Source organism: Amphiura filiformis, chromosome 8, assembly GCF_039555335.1.
Source record: "Amphiura filiformis chromosome 8, Afil_fr2py, whole genome shotgun sequence".
Classification (NCBI taxonomy): Eukaryota; Metazoa; Echinodermata; class Ophiuroidea; order Amphilepidida; family Amphiuridae; genus Amphiura; species Amphiura filiformis.
In genome coordinates this window covers 69,851,513-69,865,936 of record NC_092635.1, presented here as the reverse complement: position 1 = coordinate 69,865,936, position 14,424 = coordinate 69,851,513, and the positions used below count along the sequence as shown (strand labels likewise).

The 14,424-nt window shown below is 36.4% G+C and overlaps 1 protein-coding gene across 1 annotated transcript; it reads left to right on the top strand.

Moving 5' to 3' along the window:
- Nucleotides 1-1,231: 1,231 nt before the first annotated feature.
- LOC140159696 (cadherin EGF LAG seven-pass G-type receptor 2-like) lies at nt 1,232-13,387 on the top strand. The gene is made up of 14 exons (XM_072183192.1): nt 1,232-1,243; nt 1,453-1,652; nt 2,524-2,689; nt 3,415-3,549; nt 4,406-4,555; nt 5,299-5,492; nt 6,202-6,364; nt 6,724-6,876; nt 7,758-7,913; nt 8,678-8,880; nt 10,207-10,330; nt 10,930-11,009; nt 12,588-12,678; nt 13,349-13,387. The coding sequence occupies exons 1-14, from the start codon at nt 1,232-1,234 to the stop codon at nt 13,385-13,387; spliced, it is 1,866 nt and encodes a 621-aa protein (XP_072039293.1).
- The last annotated feature ends 1,037 nt before the right edge of the window (nt 13,388-14,424 follow it).

The window sequence follows — 14,424 nt, the reverse complement described above, 5'->3', positions numbered from 1 at the left end:
TGGCCCATGAAGCAAAATATGCATCTGTCTGCTTTTTGTTTGTTTGTGTGTCTTATTGGTATGTTTTGTTGTTGACATTACTCATGGTTTCTGCTTATATACATTTACTATGTCATGTGCAAGATACTCAAGATGTATAGAAAACAGTGGCTTTTGTATAATTGCATAGTAAGAAATGAACTTTAAAGGTAATATAAAACTCCGTCCAATCAAATAAGGAAAATGGTCTTGATATATTCTTTGTACTATCAAGTTGTTAATATTTTGTATATCGTATACTGAATTGTCAATAAAAGTAAGTAGTAAGTGTTATTATAAGAGTTAAAAGTAATAGTAAATGTACATTAGGTAAATGATTATCTAAGGTGACAAAAAAACAAAACCCTGTTCTACAAGCCCGACCGACCCAGGTTTTCCAACATTTGGGAAACAAATTTTTCCTGTACAAGTGATTGTGGACCCAAATTTCAAAAATATCAGGAACAATTTTTTTGGTATTTTCCCAAATTGCTAAATATTACAAATTTTGTTGATTTTATGGGTCATTTTGCATTAAAAACAAGACCCGCCCAACCGACCCAACTTCAAATGTCTGACCGCCCTTAGAACAATTTGTTGTCACCTAATGGGTGTGCTAATAGTTAGAGTGTTCAACTCATGAGCATAAGGTTGTGGGTTCGAATAGGTGACTTCATTTGAAATCTACACTCCCTGTGTGGGAGATTAAGGTCATGTCTTCCATACGGGTGTATGGATTTCAACTGGAATAGCCCAATTCAGTTCACTAACAATGTAATGTTAATCTTTGATTTTTTTTCAAATATGTACATTTTTTATAATTCCTTGAATGCCAATAGGAATACGTCTTTGATATATTTACTTATTTATTTCCATTCTGCACCATATAAAAAATACAATTTACAAACCCATGCGCAGAAGTGGATCACAAATAGGCTAGCTAATTTAAAGAGAACCCCTTGAATTTCACAGGTGACTCTCCAAGACCCTAGCAACACATACTGCAGTGACACCAGCACGGTTGATGTAACTATAGAAGTGGTAGATCTGTCACCAGTTTTCATACCGGCAGAATACTTTGAATCAATTGCAGAAGGCTCACCTGTTAATACACTAGTAACAAAGGTAATTGTGATTTAGTATTCATGTTTCCTGAACATTCATGGGGCACTAACAAGTCCAAATTGTGTCTGTATGGGGATTAGCACACGCAATGTCTATCCTTGTTATGGGGTAAATTTCAAACCAATTCCTCGCTTAGGGTGTTTTTATTAGAGTAAAATCCTTTGTTAGGGTTAGTTTGACAAATTTTCTACATCCTAGCGTAGGGTCATTTTTGAAAGTCAATTCATGCGGATGCTTACAACTTTTATACATGAGTGATCCCCTTGGGCATAATATACACTGTTTATTCCTATTTCTGTTTTGTTTCAGGTGTCTGCATTGAATTATGATGATACAAGTGATGGCATTGTGTATTCACTGAAGTCTGCAACAAATAACGGATTAAATTATTTCCAAATAAATCCAACTACCGGTGACATCACAGTTAAAAATGATGGAACAGATAGAGAGACAACAAGTGAATATACAGTCATTGTTGAAGCCCAGGATAGACGGCTAGATCCCATCAGGTAATTTACTTAACTGGAATAGCCTTATGCAGCCTACCAACAGCATTATTAAAAAATATGAGAATGCTGAAAAATATGTTTGTCTACTTACAGTAGAGTTTCAAAATGGAGTTATTAAACAACATAACCGTGCTAAAAATTTATTTTGACTACTTATACCAGTGCTTTATTCTTCAAAATGAATACCGTATTTCGTCAAATAGTCGTTCCCCTTCAAATAAATGCCCCCACCACTTTTTTCAACCAAGATGTTTCAAAAATTCCGATATTTCCATGCTATCTTGTGTAGTAAGCTTACCAAGTTGCTCACATGGTTGATAATAGCAGCAATAAATGGCAAAAATCTGCATCGACAACCCGGAAGTGAACCAAAAGTCAGTGTCAAAAGTCCATAGTTCGTCATTTTAGCGTGACTTTTAAGCTTACCTAATGATTTTAACGGGAATTGTCGTGCTAAAAATGACCTCTAATAAACGCCCCCCCCCCTTGGGAAAATGTAACGCCCCCCAGGGGCGTTTATTTAACGAAATACGGTATATTACTGGATGGATTTTTGAATTATGTGGAGCGTAACATTTTGAGTATTGCAATATGGAAATTGAATTTCATAGAGTTAAATTTAATGAAATAGATTTTCTCTACAATTAAATTGTAGTATGTATGTGCACCAACCTCCAGTTGAAATTTGACTTTAAAATGAAGTTTGACTCCTCAAATTGGACATGAACTTCATTAATGGAGTTTCCATTACTCTAAAACAAATGATCATCACCTTTTGATCTCCTTCAAATACTAATGAAGACTTCACTAATCAAAATTCACTTAATATTCCTTGGCGATGATTTTACCATTGTTATTTCTTTATCTTTAGATCCGCCACAGCTAATGTTTTTGTGAGTATAACGGATGTCAATGAGGCATGTCCTGAGTTCATCAGTACCAGCCCAAGTTATGGTGAGATTTCCAATCATGATCTCTATGTGCTGGATAGTAACACATTTGAACCTCTAGTGCTCCAAGCATCTGATGCCGATTCTGTGAGTAAAATTCAGCTTTATATCCTTTGGCAGAATGCTAAATAACGATTTGTTTCTTTAAATCATGTTAGGTGTGAATTCTCATGAAGGACAGGGATCAGATGCCGCAGCACTGCACCATTAACTAACCCTGCATACTGCCCTCTGTCACTCACTTGTCACACTGAATCGCCGTCAAATAATTAATAATGTGCACTCTGGCTCTCTACCGCCTGACCCCCTTCCCACAAATTCAAGAGAATTAATGCTTAACATGAATTTAACAAAGAGATGAATCACTATACTGCATTCTGCCAAACTCATAACAATACTAATGAGTATACTTAGCTGTCATGTTTAAGGGGTTTATATTGTGTTTTCTATTACTCTCCTGACCCATTGGGATGCAATAATGGGGCAAGGGCTGTAAGACATTCTATGCATACGCATTATGCTTGGTTTATACGTGTACAATATTTCCACGATGCGGGGTGTCACTTACGCATACGCCCTCCACCTTGAAGTAAACAACCTAAAATTTTTTGGGAAAAAGTGATATTTTCTCTTTAAATCACACTAGTTTGTGATAATAGAATATAATTATTATCTCAAGAGCGCATTATCCAAATATGTGTTTGTTTGATTGGTTAAATTACCATCCATAAATCAAGATATTGTAGGTCATATTGCAAATTTACTATTTAACTTTTATGTTTTCTTTCTCACCCATACACTACAAATTACAGATATTTATAGGGCAAGAATCCCTCATCAGTGCCATATTTGCATTGGACAAGACTGTAGAAGGGAATTTGTTGTACTTGTCCATAAGACTCGTTGACCCAGACCAACTTACTGGTGGCCAAGTGTATCAACTTACGGTAAGTAGTAAAGCTGTATTGCAAATATGGTTTCTAGCACATTAGGAGAATATCAAGGCTTTAGGCCAAGAACAGGGGTGTGAGAGTTCATCTTTTAAGCTGATTTCAGCTTTTTTTATTGCCAAAATTTACTTTTATTTTCAGTCCGTATTTGGCGTTTTTACCCTGATTTTACGCTGTTTTTCAGCTTTTTTTAAAAGCAATTTTCCCCATTTTTGGTCTTGAGGCCTCTCACACCCCTGCAAGAAAGCCTTGTGTGCAATAGCTGCCAGATGTTATTGTTTTTTAAACCTGTACAATAGAGAGTGCAGAAATTGTCAAATGTTTGTAGGGCAGCTATAGAGGTAGTCATTGTGACGTCAACGCCGCCATCTTGTGGGTACGGAGTGCCATGTTGCTAAGATCACCGCATTGACGCTTGACTGAAGAGGTGCATCACGCGCTGCAACCTCCGCGTAATTGGGGGGTAATGTCTAACGCATGACATGCAGAACGGCAGTACCCAGAAGATGGCGGATCCCGCGGAAAAGGCTGACCATTGGCCTGTAACTTTTTGGCCTGACCGGTAACTTTTCTGACTGGCATCTAGTTGCCGACCCGGCTGGCCAGTAACTTTTTAAGGTCAAGCCCGGCTGGCCTATAACTTTTTGAGGCATATTTCGAACACTGCCTCTATTGCAGATTACGCCTTCTCTTAGGGCCTTCAACCAAAGTAAAAACAGCATGAGGTGGAATCAGACCATCCTTCTGTAAAGTTGGTTAAATTTTCATTATATTGTTGAAAGTTTTGTTGATTTATCTTTGGATACTTGACTACCAGCAAATTCCACTGTTATATGTTTTGTTTGTTAAATAGATAACAATTGAGGATGCCAGTATTGTCGGTTGTAGCAGGACTATTGATGTGGAGGTCACTGCACATGATAGTCTTGCCCCAGTCTTTGACCAATCAGATTATACAGCATCTATAAGAGAAGGAACAGCACAAGGAATTGGTGTTATAAAGGTAAATTGAATTATTGTTGCAACAGTATTCATTATGGTTGCACATCTTCAGCCATTTTTTGTCTAGTTGGTGCCAAATGTGACTTAACAACTATTAAGTGACTATAACAACTATTTGTAGGGCAAAATGGGAGTAAAATTCAAGGCAGCTTTCATGCCTAAAGTGCACAAGTTCATGCATCATGATCACTTTATTGTGGTCTCTGTAAAAATCCCTGGAAGGGTCCAAATATTTTATGTTTAGTGGCATATTAGGATCAGTTGTTTTAGGGGCAAAAGACTAATTCCTGGGGGCATTATTGTGGTCCTGTGTTATTGTGATAATTGCATTTTTTCAGCCCAAAATTTGTGAAATTTTCAATGTTACACTATATTTGGCCAAAATAAATGTATAATTTTGTGTTTACCAGGTCAATTTTGAATTTTACACTGGAAGGGGTCAGGGGTTGAAATTGTGTTGTTGTTTTTTTTTGTTTTTTGGGTTAAATCATTTGGAGAGGCTCTCTCCACCCCCTCCACCCTGCAAAGACCATGTTACATTTATAGAATGAATGATACATTACAATAGTCATGCAACCCTAGAGTCTACTACAACACTCACATTTAATCCTTTCAGAACCATCGGTTGAATTTCAACTTGCCAAAGGCCAAGTGCCAAATTTGAACCCTGACCTTTACATAAAAGTTCACTACTTAAATTCAAAATTGTACAACAAAATATAATTATGTTTTTTCATGTTACAGGTTGCAGCTACTAGTCAAAATCCCAATCCTCAACCAGGTGACATATACTACACACTGACACAAGGAAATGGCGTATTTGTTATAGACTCCGGCTCAGGACAGATAACTGTACAGGATGATGGCACAGATTATGAGACTGTGAAAGAGTATACCCTGATTGTAGAGGCACAAGACAGAGGAGTGGATCCTTTAAAGTATGTACAGGATTGCAACACATTTCTATAATTGAATTGAACCAATGTCCTCTATTACAGAATACCATCTCCTAAGGATCAAATAAAGTAATCAAAAAGTATGATTGCTAGAGGGCAATTAAGCATATTTTTTTGATCTTGTGTTCCAGTTTAGCATCATTATTTGATCTTGCACATTTGTTCTAAAATGATGAAACTTGGTGTAAGTAATTAAATTTAGTATATATCACACAATTTGAAGGTCATTTCAAGGTCAAATTAGTAAATGTGGTAGAATTTTCACTAGATTTTGACTTTTGTTTACCATTTTATTCTATTGTGATGAAATTTGGTGAGAGTATATATATCAATGTTTGACCAAATTTGAGGTCATCAGGGGGCATCTGAGGTCATATAGCTTACTATTGTTGGATGTTATGTAACCTGGTGATGGCAGTCAAACTTTTCCATGTCATTTCAAGGTTACCTGAGATCATATGTAAAAAATAATGGATTTTCATAAAATTGAAAGCAAGTATTTTGCAAGGTAATTTCAAGGTCATATGGAGGTCAAATAAGTAAATTTTCTTAGATTTTCATCGTGTCGATGAAACTGTTAACCTTTGAGTACATCACGTCAAGGTGACCTTGGGGTTACAAGCCAATAGATTTTTTTTCTCATAATGCACAGAATTGCACATGAATTAGTACATGTCTCTCTCATATACAGATCAGCTAGTACAACTGTGACTGTCACAATAACTGATGATAATGATGAGTGTCCATATTTCCTAGTGCAGACTTATGATGGTGAGATCTCTCTAGAGGATATGTATGTGTTTGAAGTAGGGACTTCTAATCGATTGGTGTTGGTTGCAGAGGATCCTGACTCTGTAAGTAATACTGAAAATTTGAAGAGATTTGATGCAAAAGCTGGTAAATGTTTATAGGTTAAGGCCACCAACACCTGCTGTATAATGCTAGCTTTAAATTGACATGCTACTTTAGAAAAATTACAAGTAAATATTAGATTCATATTATGACATTCAGCAAAAGCCAGACAAACCCTAATGATGACAAACAATAAATTGAAGGGATGCATAAAACACCAGGAAAAAATGGCTAGAAGTTCACTTTTTGAATGAAACCCTGATGATGCAAACCTCATATCTACAGCTGTGTCAATTTTAAATGGAATAGCCCAATGCAGGCAACAATTACAAACTGGGTTTTAAATCTCATTTCCTTGCAGACATTTATTGGAGATGTGCTAATACTTGATGGTAACCCTAGCAACAGCTTTGTTTTAGAGCAAATGGTGGATACAGACATGAAGACAAATTACTGGTATATCCAACTTATGGACCCAACTAATGTGGTTGACGACACCTTCTACCAACTACTGGTAAGTCGGTTCTTTCACAGTTTATTAAAAAAGCATTTGTGTATTTGTTGCAATTAGCAGTAATGTGAAAAGTATAAAAACCAAGGATATTTAAAAGTGAAAGTTTCAAAAATGGGATATTTAAAAATAATGTAGAGACACAGACAACATAGAGTTGTGGCTTTTTGCACCTCATACTTTACTGCTGATGACAAATTAAAGTTGGTCAAATAGAAATGTAGACTGTTCACATCTGACACTTATTCCAATTCAGTAAGGTGGCCGACCAGTGTTGACTGCTAGCATTCATATTGTTACGAATTTCATATTATGCATTAAATGTCTTAAATTAGCGAATGGAGGATCGGCTTATAGAGAGCCAGAAGGAAGCATGTCAATTATTTAATGGCATAAAATTGGCCAGGGGTGTAGTACCCCTTAAAGATGTTCTGGTTTAGCAAATAAATAGTTTAATAAATGGCAAGGAGATAACAGTATAGCGGCCATGCAGCCAAAAGTGCTCTATTTAACGATTTTGTAGGACAGATGTTTATGACAAATCATAATTATATCAAAAAGGTCAGAAGAGTCTGGAGAATCTTTTCTGCCATGTTGCCAAATCTGGAACCTGCGCATTCTATTCCATTTCCATGGCAATGGTCATGCTATTTAAGGATTTTTGTTATTTTTTACTTAAAAATTTGAATTTGGTAATATCAGTTTTGGGAAAGAGAACTCTTAAAACTCTTCATATGCAACCTAAAAGTAGTAAATAATATGAACTTCAACACCATAGGTAAATGTTAGTAGAAAGGGGAAAACTAATCAAATTAGTCAAAGGTATTTACTCTCTTTGTAACTACAACATTATATTACACTCTTTACTTTACCCTCACTTGCAGGTAACAGTAAGAGATCCATTGTCCTTGGCAGATTGCAGTTACGGGTTAAATGTGACAGTCGATATCCAAGTTGAAAATCTGTCTCCTCAATTTACCAATGACATCTACAATGGAGAAGTTGATGAATCAGCCCCTGTATCTACAAGTGTAGCTACCGTAAGTGTAATATTTTTGATATGAGATAAGTTTTAATTTGTGTGTTAAGGTAATAATAAGTTCAAGTTGGTTCGATTACCCATCAATTGTACACACTGTTGAAGCTCTTGTGTAAAGTATAAAGTATGTGGTATGTCTTGTGTAAGAGATTGATTTATCAGTTAGCCAAAATGTATGTATGTCAAACTATGCACTTTGTTTCCATCACAGTCAAATAGCTGAGGTGTTAGTGCACTTTGATGTGAAAATATTTCCTTATGATGACCGCATGTTGACATTGGCTAAATAAGATGTATTTTTGCTCATAAGGGTGTAAATTCATGACATTTCTTGTCCCTTATTTTATTTTAAATTCCACTTGCCATGATTGAAGAGGTTCATTTGAAAATATATACTTTGAAAAAGCCCGAAGTTTTCCTTTGGTGTTGACAAATAACTCCAATTAATACACTTGGCTGTTACCTACTATTTTCTGGCCATTGATTCAGCATTTCTAGTAACACATGCATAATGATATGCGTTCATCTCCTTTTGGGTAGTATTGGTTATTCCAGCTGAAATCCTTACACCCCCTATGGAAGACATGACCTTTGTTTTCCACACAGGGAGTGTAGGTTTCAAATGGGATCACCCATTTGAAATTCACACACACTGTGTGGAAGATTAAGGTCATGTCTTTCATAGGGGGTGTATGGATTTTAACTGGAATAGCCAAGTAGATGGTGACTGATACTTTGCATCATCATTTTCTTTATGTTGATTAGGTAAGTGCGGTAGATAAAGATGGCGATTCTACATATATTCTATATCGCTTGACGAATGCTAATGACAATGGCATGGATATATTTGGTATTGATGAAATAACCGGTGTGATATTTGTAGAGACAGCTGGCTTGTTGGATGCCGAGGTGATTTCAAAGTACACATTGTATGTCGAAGCTGACGACACAAAGCTGGATGTAATAAGGTGAGTAGAGGGTGTAGCTATAGTTGCTGGCAGAGATAAACTAGGAATGTTGTCCAGTGTCATCCTTCAGGAACAGTCACTTTCTGCACCCATTTTATTCTACAGGGTGTCCCAAAAAAAAGAGGCCCCTCATTGCACCTTCTTTTTCTCCTATTTCTGAAAAGTTGATCAAATATATTTTGGTATGTAAAGAAACCTTGAGTCGTTAGCTTGAATAAACCAAAACAATTATACCAATCGGCTCGCAACTTTTGAAGATATGCTCTTTTAAAAAAATGTACCGGTTATTCACTCTGTCCATGGAGAAGGTTTCGCTACTTCAAAGATTGAAAAGGAGTACACATACCATGCATGAATATCAAACATTCCTCAATGATAACTTTATAAAATAACTTTATTTATGGAATGGGCTTTACCGGTGGGTTTATGGGCAAAGGATTTTGTTAATAGTGTCATTAATTTGTGAGTAAAATGGATGCCGAATGGGACTTCCTTTGCTTTACTTGCAATTGCTTATTTTTTCTTGGTTATTTATGCCTTTTTGTTTTATTATGTTTCTTACTTTCTTACTTTGTTGTTTCTCGCTTTCTTTTTTTTATTTACAACATAAATCATTTCTCTTTTTAGGATAAAAGGTAGCCTTAAAAGGCTGTTTGGTTTGTCTTTAGTTCTTCTGAAGTGAGTTTACTGTGCTGCTCTGCCCTCTACCTGGTTGCCTCCTTGGCGAATACAGGTTTCAGCCCTGGTCCTCATTGCATCAATTGCGTTATGCACCATCCTTGTGCGCCAGATACGTGCATGTAATGCATTCAGTAATACGTTTATGAAGATCTTGGATTTTGCCACAAAGGAAAAAATTAAGTGGTGTGAGGTCTGGTGATCGTGTAGGCCACTCCACAACATGAGCCATCCCAACCACTCTGTTTGCTATCCGTGGACAGAGTGAAAAACGGGTACTTTTATTCAAAATAGCATATGTTCAAAAGTTTTGAGCCGATTGAAATAATTGTTTTGGTTTATTAAAGCTAACAATTAAAGGTTTCTTTACATATCAAAATATATTTAATCAACTTTTCAGAAATAGGAGAAAAAGAGGGCACAATGAGGGGCCTCTTTTTTTTGGGACACCCTGTATATATATCAATCCACAATGTTATGAGCACAGACTACTACAGACATTTATCTCGACATCACCCAGTAATGAGGGCTGATCGTTCCATGAAGTGCAGATCTGCATCAGTTGTTGTCAGTGTCAGAGACATCAATGACAATTCACCTGTGTGTGATGATGATACAGTTGATATAAGTTTTCTTATTGTTTTGTAGGTCTGCATCAGCATCAGTTGTTGTCAGTGTCAGAGACGTCAATGACAATTCACCAGTGTGCAGTGATGATTCAGTTGATATATTTGAGGATGCACCAATAGGACGTCCTGTTCTAGCTGTTCAGGTAAATCAATATTACAGGTTCATAATTCCATAATGAGATTTTTTTTAAAGCAAATGCTGCATAAAACCTACATTGAATCACAAAAATGTAATATTAGCCTCATTTATGGTGAACCCAATTCACTTTCAAAAGCTGTAAGCAGTATTCATTCATAATTAATATTTGTTGTGCATGGGCATTTCTACTTGAAATCTATAGTAGATGAACTTAATGTCCCACACAGAGGGCGTAGATATCAAATGGAGTCGCCCATTCACCCCACTTGAAATTCATACTCTTGTGTGAAGATAATGTCATGTCTTCCATGGAGTGTATGGATTTTAATTGGAATAGCCCCAAAGGTTCTGCACGAGGAATAAGATATTTTCCCAAAGCATATGGGTGCACAACTATAAATGCTTCCCCAGTGACTCACTGGACATGCAGGGCCATTCTTAAACATCATTTTCTTGACTTGGGAGCTTCAACGTTTGAATTACACCTGAGGAATTACAATCAAGCTTGCCAGAAATTTTACACCAATGCCAAAAGCAGCAATATTGATTACCCACCTGGGATATGTTGTTACTTAATTGCATCTAAAACTGTTTTTTTTACAGGCCAGCGACTTAGATCAAAATGATGTACTTTCTTATTCACTCACTAACCTTCCGACAGACTTTGAAATTGATTCAAACACGTAAGTATTGAATAACCGCCTACTTTGGTCAAGTTTTGAAGTAAATATGGGACAAAAATAACTATTTTCCATCTACACCATAGCTATAAAAAAAAAGAAGTTTGTGAAAAAAAAACATGCCTCCAACATGCTCCTTTCATGAAAAATCAAATGTGAAAAAAACAACCATGGGACCTATTTTTTCAGATTTTTGGGTCGGTTGGAAAAAGAAAATACAAACTTTTTTATGCCTTATTATACAAATATAGACTACTCATGAGTGAGATGATAAGAACTGTCCCCCCAGGTGATCTTGAGACCATGGGTCTACTTTTTCCCCGAGATTGCCATAGACTGTGCTAAATCCACAAGGAAATAGGCCAAGAAACACAGGCCTAGCTAGGCATCAGTAGGCTAGGCCTGGTCAAGGCTAGGCCAGCTATCCTTGCTTTGGTTTGTTGATTGAACACATACGCATGCATCACACATGGTTTGACGACTAAAGCTAAAGCCTACCCACACTTTAGTGTGAAGCTTACCATGAAAAGGTTGTAACCTCTCCACACCGCTGTGAGACAAGTAGCCTGTTTGCCGTGCCTGTTTGCTTCCAAATATTGCTTGATTTGAAGACACTTTTTGCACATTTGATTTGCTTTTTGGTATCAGCACTATATTCTCTAATAATTCCTAACAAAGCCTCACCCGTTACCATGGCTGAAACGAGAATTACTGGTCAATGTACTGCAGTGGAATTTTATTCTGTGAGTATGCCATGATTTGTTTGTTGGTTCGAGATGAGCAAAATCATCTCTTCCACCGACTGTCCTCTTTCACATTACTATTTACATTATATTACACATCAAAATTATTAGACTGTAAAAGTATCCCATGAACTATCACAAGGTGATAGTAGGTTTAGGAGGGGTACTATCACCCTGTGATAGTTTAATTTTGTTTGATGCCTGAAAGCGGAAAATGGTAGAAATGGCAAATGTCATGTGACTCCCATTTTAACCAATCAGATGACAGAAAAATAAGTATGAGGTGTATAAAACCAAATAACCAGTTATCTACCTGATTATTGTTGTTGCTTAATAAACATAATTTTTCACCAGGTTCGCCATTGCAAATAATAAAGGAGACAAGTAGAAAAGTGATCCTGCCTGGGAATCGAACCCAGGACCGCAGGCTTACAGGACCTGTGCCTTACCACTTTGCCACGGGAGCTTTGTGATTAAGCTGGTTGCAATTCGAACCTATATGCGGTCGCTTAAACTTATTTCGTCCCCGTAACTGTTTTGTGTTGTTGTTGTTGTTGTTTTGTTGTTGTTGTTGTTTTTAAATATGTGACATGTTCATCTGAGTGACCAATTTTTTAAATATTTCAAGCTCAATCCTCTTCAGCCCTACCACCATTCTTAGCATGTTGCTGATTGGCTCAATAAATCATAAATATCTTCTGGTAACCAATCAGCAGCTAGTACTCATAGTGTTAATCAAAAACATCAGCACAGCACATAGCATATTGCTTTTTGATTCTGAACTCTTCATAAAATCTTAGGTGTCTTATCTACTTTTTGTAATTTCATTAAATTACAGAGGTTTGATCACTGTGAGTGGGCAGCTAGATAGAGAGCCTCCTGGACCTGACTTTTACTCCTTACAAGTACTTGTTTCAGATGGAACAAATGTAAGTGGTACTTTTTCTCTAACCTGTATGCCATATTGGGCTATTCCATTTAAAATCCACTTTCCTTGTGGAAGATTTTGGAAATATCTGCCACAGGGGGAGTATGAATTTCAAATGGAATAAACACATTAGGCAGCTCCATTTGAATTTCATACACCCTCTGAGAAAGATAGAACCTAAATCTTCCCCTGAGGGAGGGCATTTTTCAAATGGAGCTGCTAATGTGTAATTTCATTTGAAATTCATACTCCCCCTGTGGAAGATATTTTCAAAATCTTCCACCGGGGTAGTGTGGATTTTAAATGTAATAGCCCATTATGTGAGGAAGCTTAAAATGAGCATTTGCTGGACGTTGTGTTGATAAAACCTATTCCAGTTCACTGCCAAATTAGAGTAGAATTTTCATTTAAAGAAAGTAAATCACATTTTTACATATAAAATGCACTTACAGTTACAAATACATTTTTGGAGTGGTAAGGTTCTGAATTGCTTTTAATAATCACCACAAACACTGTTTACATGGGTCACCATTGTGGATTTGATACCATCAAAATAAAAATAGATTCAGGTTCATTAGTGAGTCATATTTTGCAGGATTGTTAAGTGATTAGTTCTTTTTCATTTACCTTTAATAAATACTCCCCTTTCTAAAAATTGCCCCTCATTACAGATAATAGAGTATTCTGTTTATGAATTATGTAAACATTGATACAAACAATGAGATTTATAAAGTGCCTGTTACAAAGTAAAAATCAATTTAAAAAAACATTAATATGCTGTGTATTAGTTTCACCCACAAAATTAGGCAATTCCAGTTGAAATCATTACACCCCCTATGGAAGACAGGACCTTAATCTTCCACACAGGAAGTGTGAATTTCAAATGGGGTTACCATTTGAAGTATACACCCCCAGTGTGAAAGATTAATGTGATCTCTTTCATAAGGGTGTATGGATTTTAACTGGAATAGCCTATTGCAGGTTTGGTAAACTCTGAGGATGCCAGATGCCATTTGAGTTTACAAAGTGCGCTAACTTTCTTTTTTTCCTTTCATACTACAGGCTGGTGTGTGCAGAGTCGATATCACCATCTTGGATGTCAATGACAATGCACCTGTTTTTACACTAGATGATTATGATTTGTCTGTAAATGAAGATCAAAACAATGCTGCAATAACGGTAAGCAATTTGAACTTCTTGATGACAAAAGGTTTCTGCAATTTCCCCATGCAAATGTTTATTGCATAATACTTTCTGGTTTGGACAGCAAAGTTATAATCAGTATCAAATTTGTCTGATAATCTTAAGATTAAAAAAAAATCACTCATATTACAAGTGCATTTAAGAAATGAAAGGTTGCAATGTCAGTTATATACAAATCTTAAAACAATGGGCAAGGTGCAGCTAGCCAAACAGCTTTATTTTGTATGTTTTCCAGGTATATTATCTGTAAAAGATGCCACAGGGCATTTTATGTCTATTCTACCACCAAAAGAATCACAGGATGTAAAGAACAATGCTACATTTTGCCCCCCCCCCACCATGGAAGTTGTTTACATCAAGGTAGAGTCTGGACATGAATCCAGAGCTTAAGTGACAAGGTGATCGCATACTGCACATCTTACAATCTGAGTAGAATACTTTTTATTATGATTTGTTTGCTTATGCAATTGAATAAGCACAGCATGACAAATGACAAATGTCCACATTGCCACCACTCGTCCATGACAACCCGCCCACAGGGAAG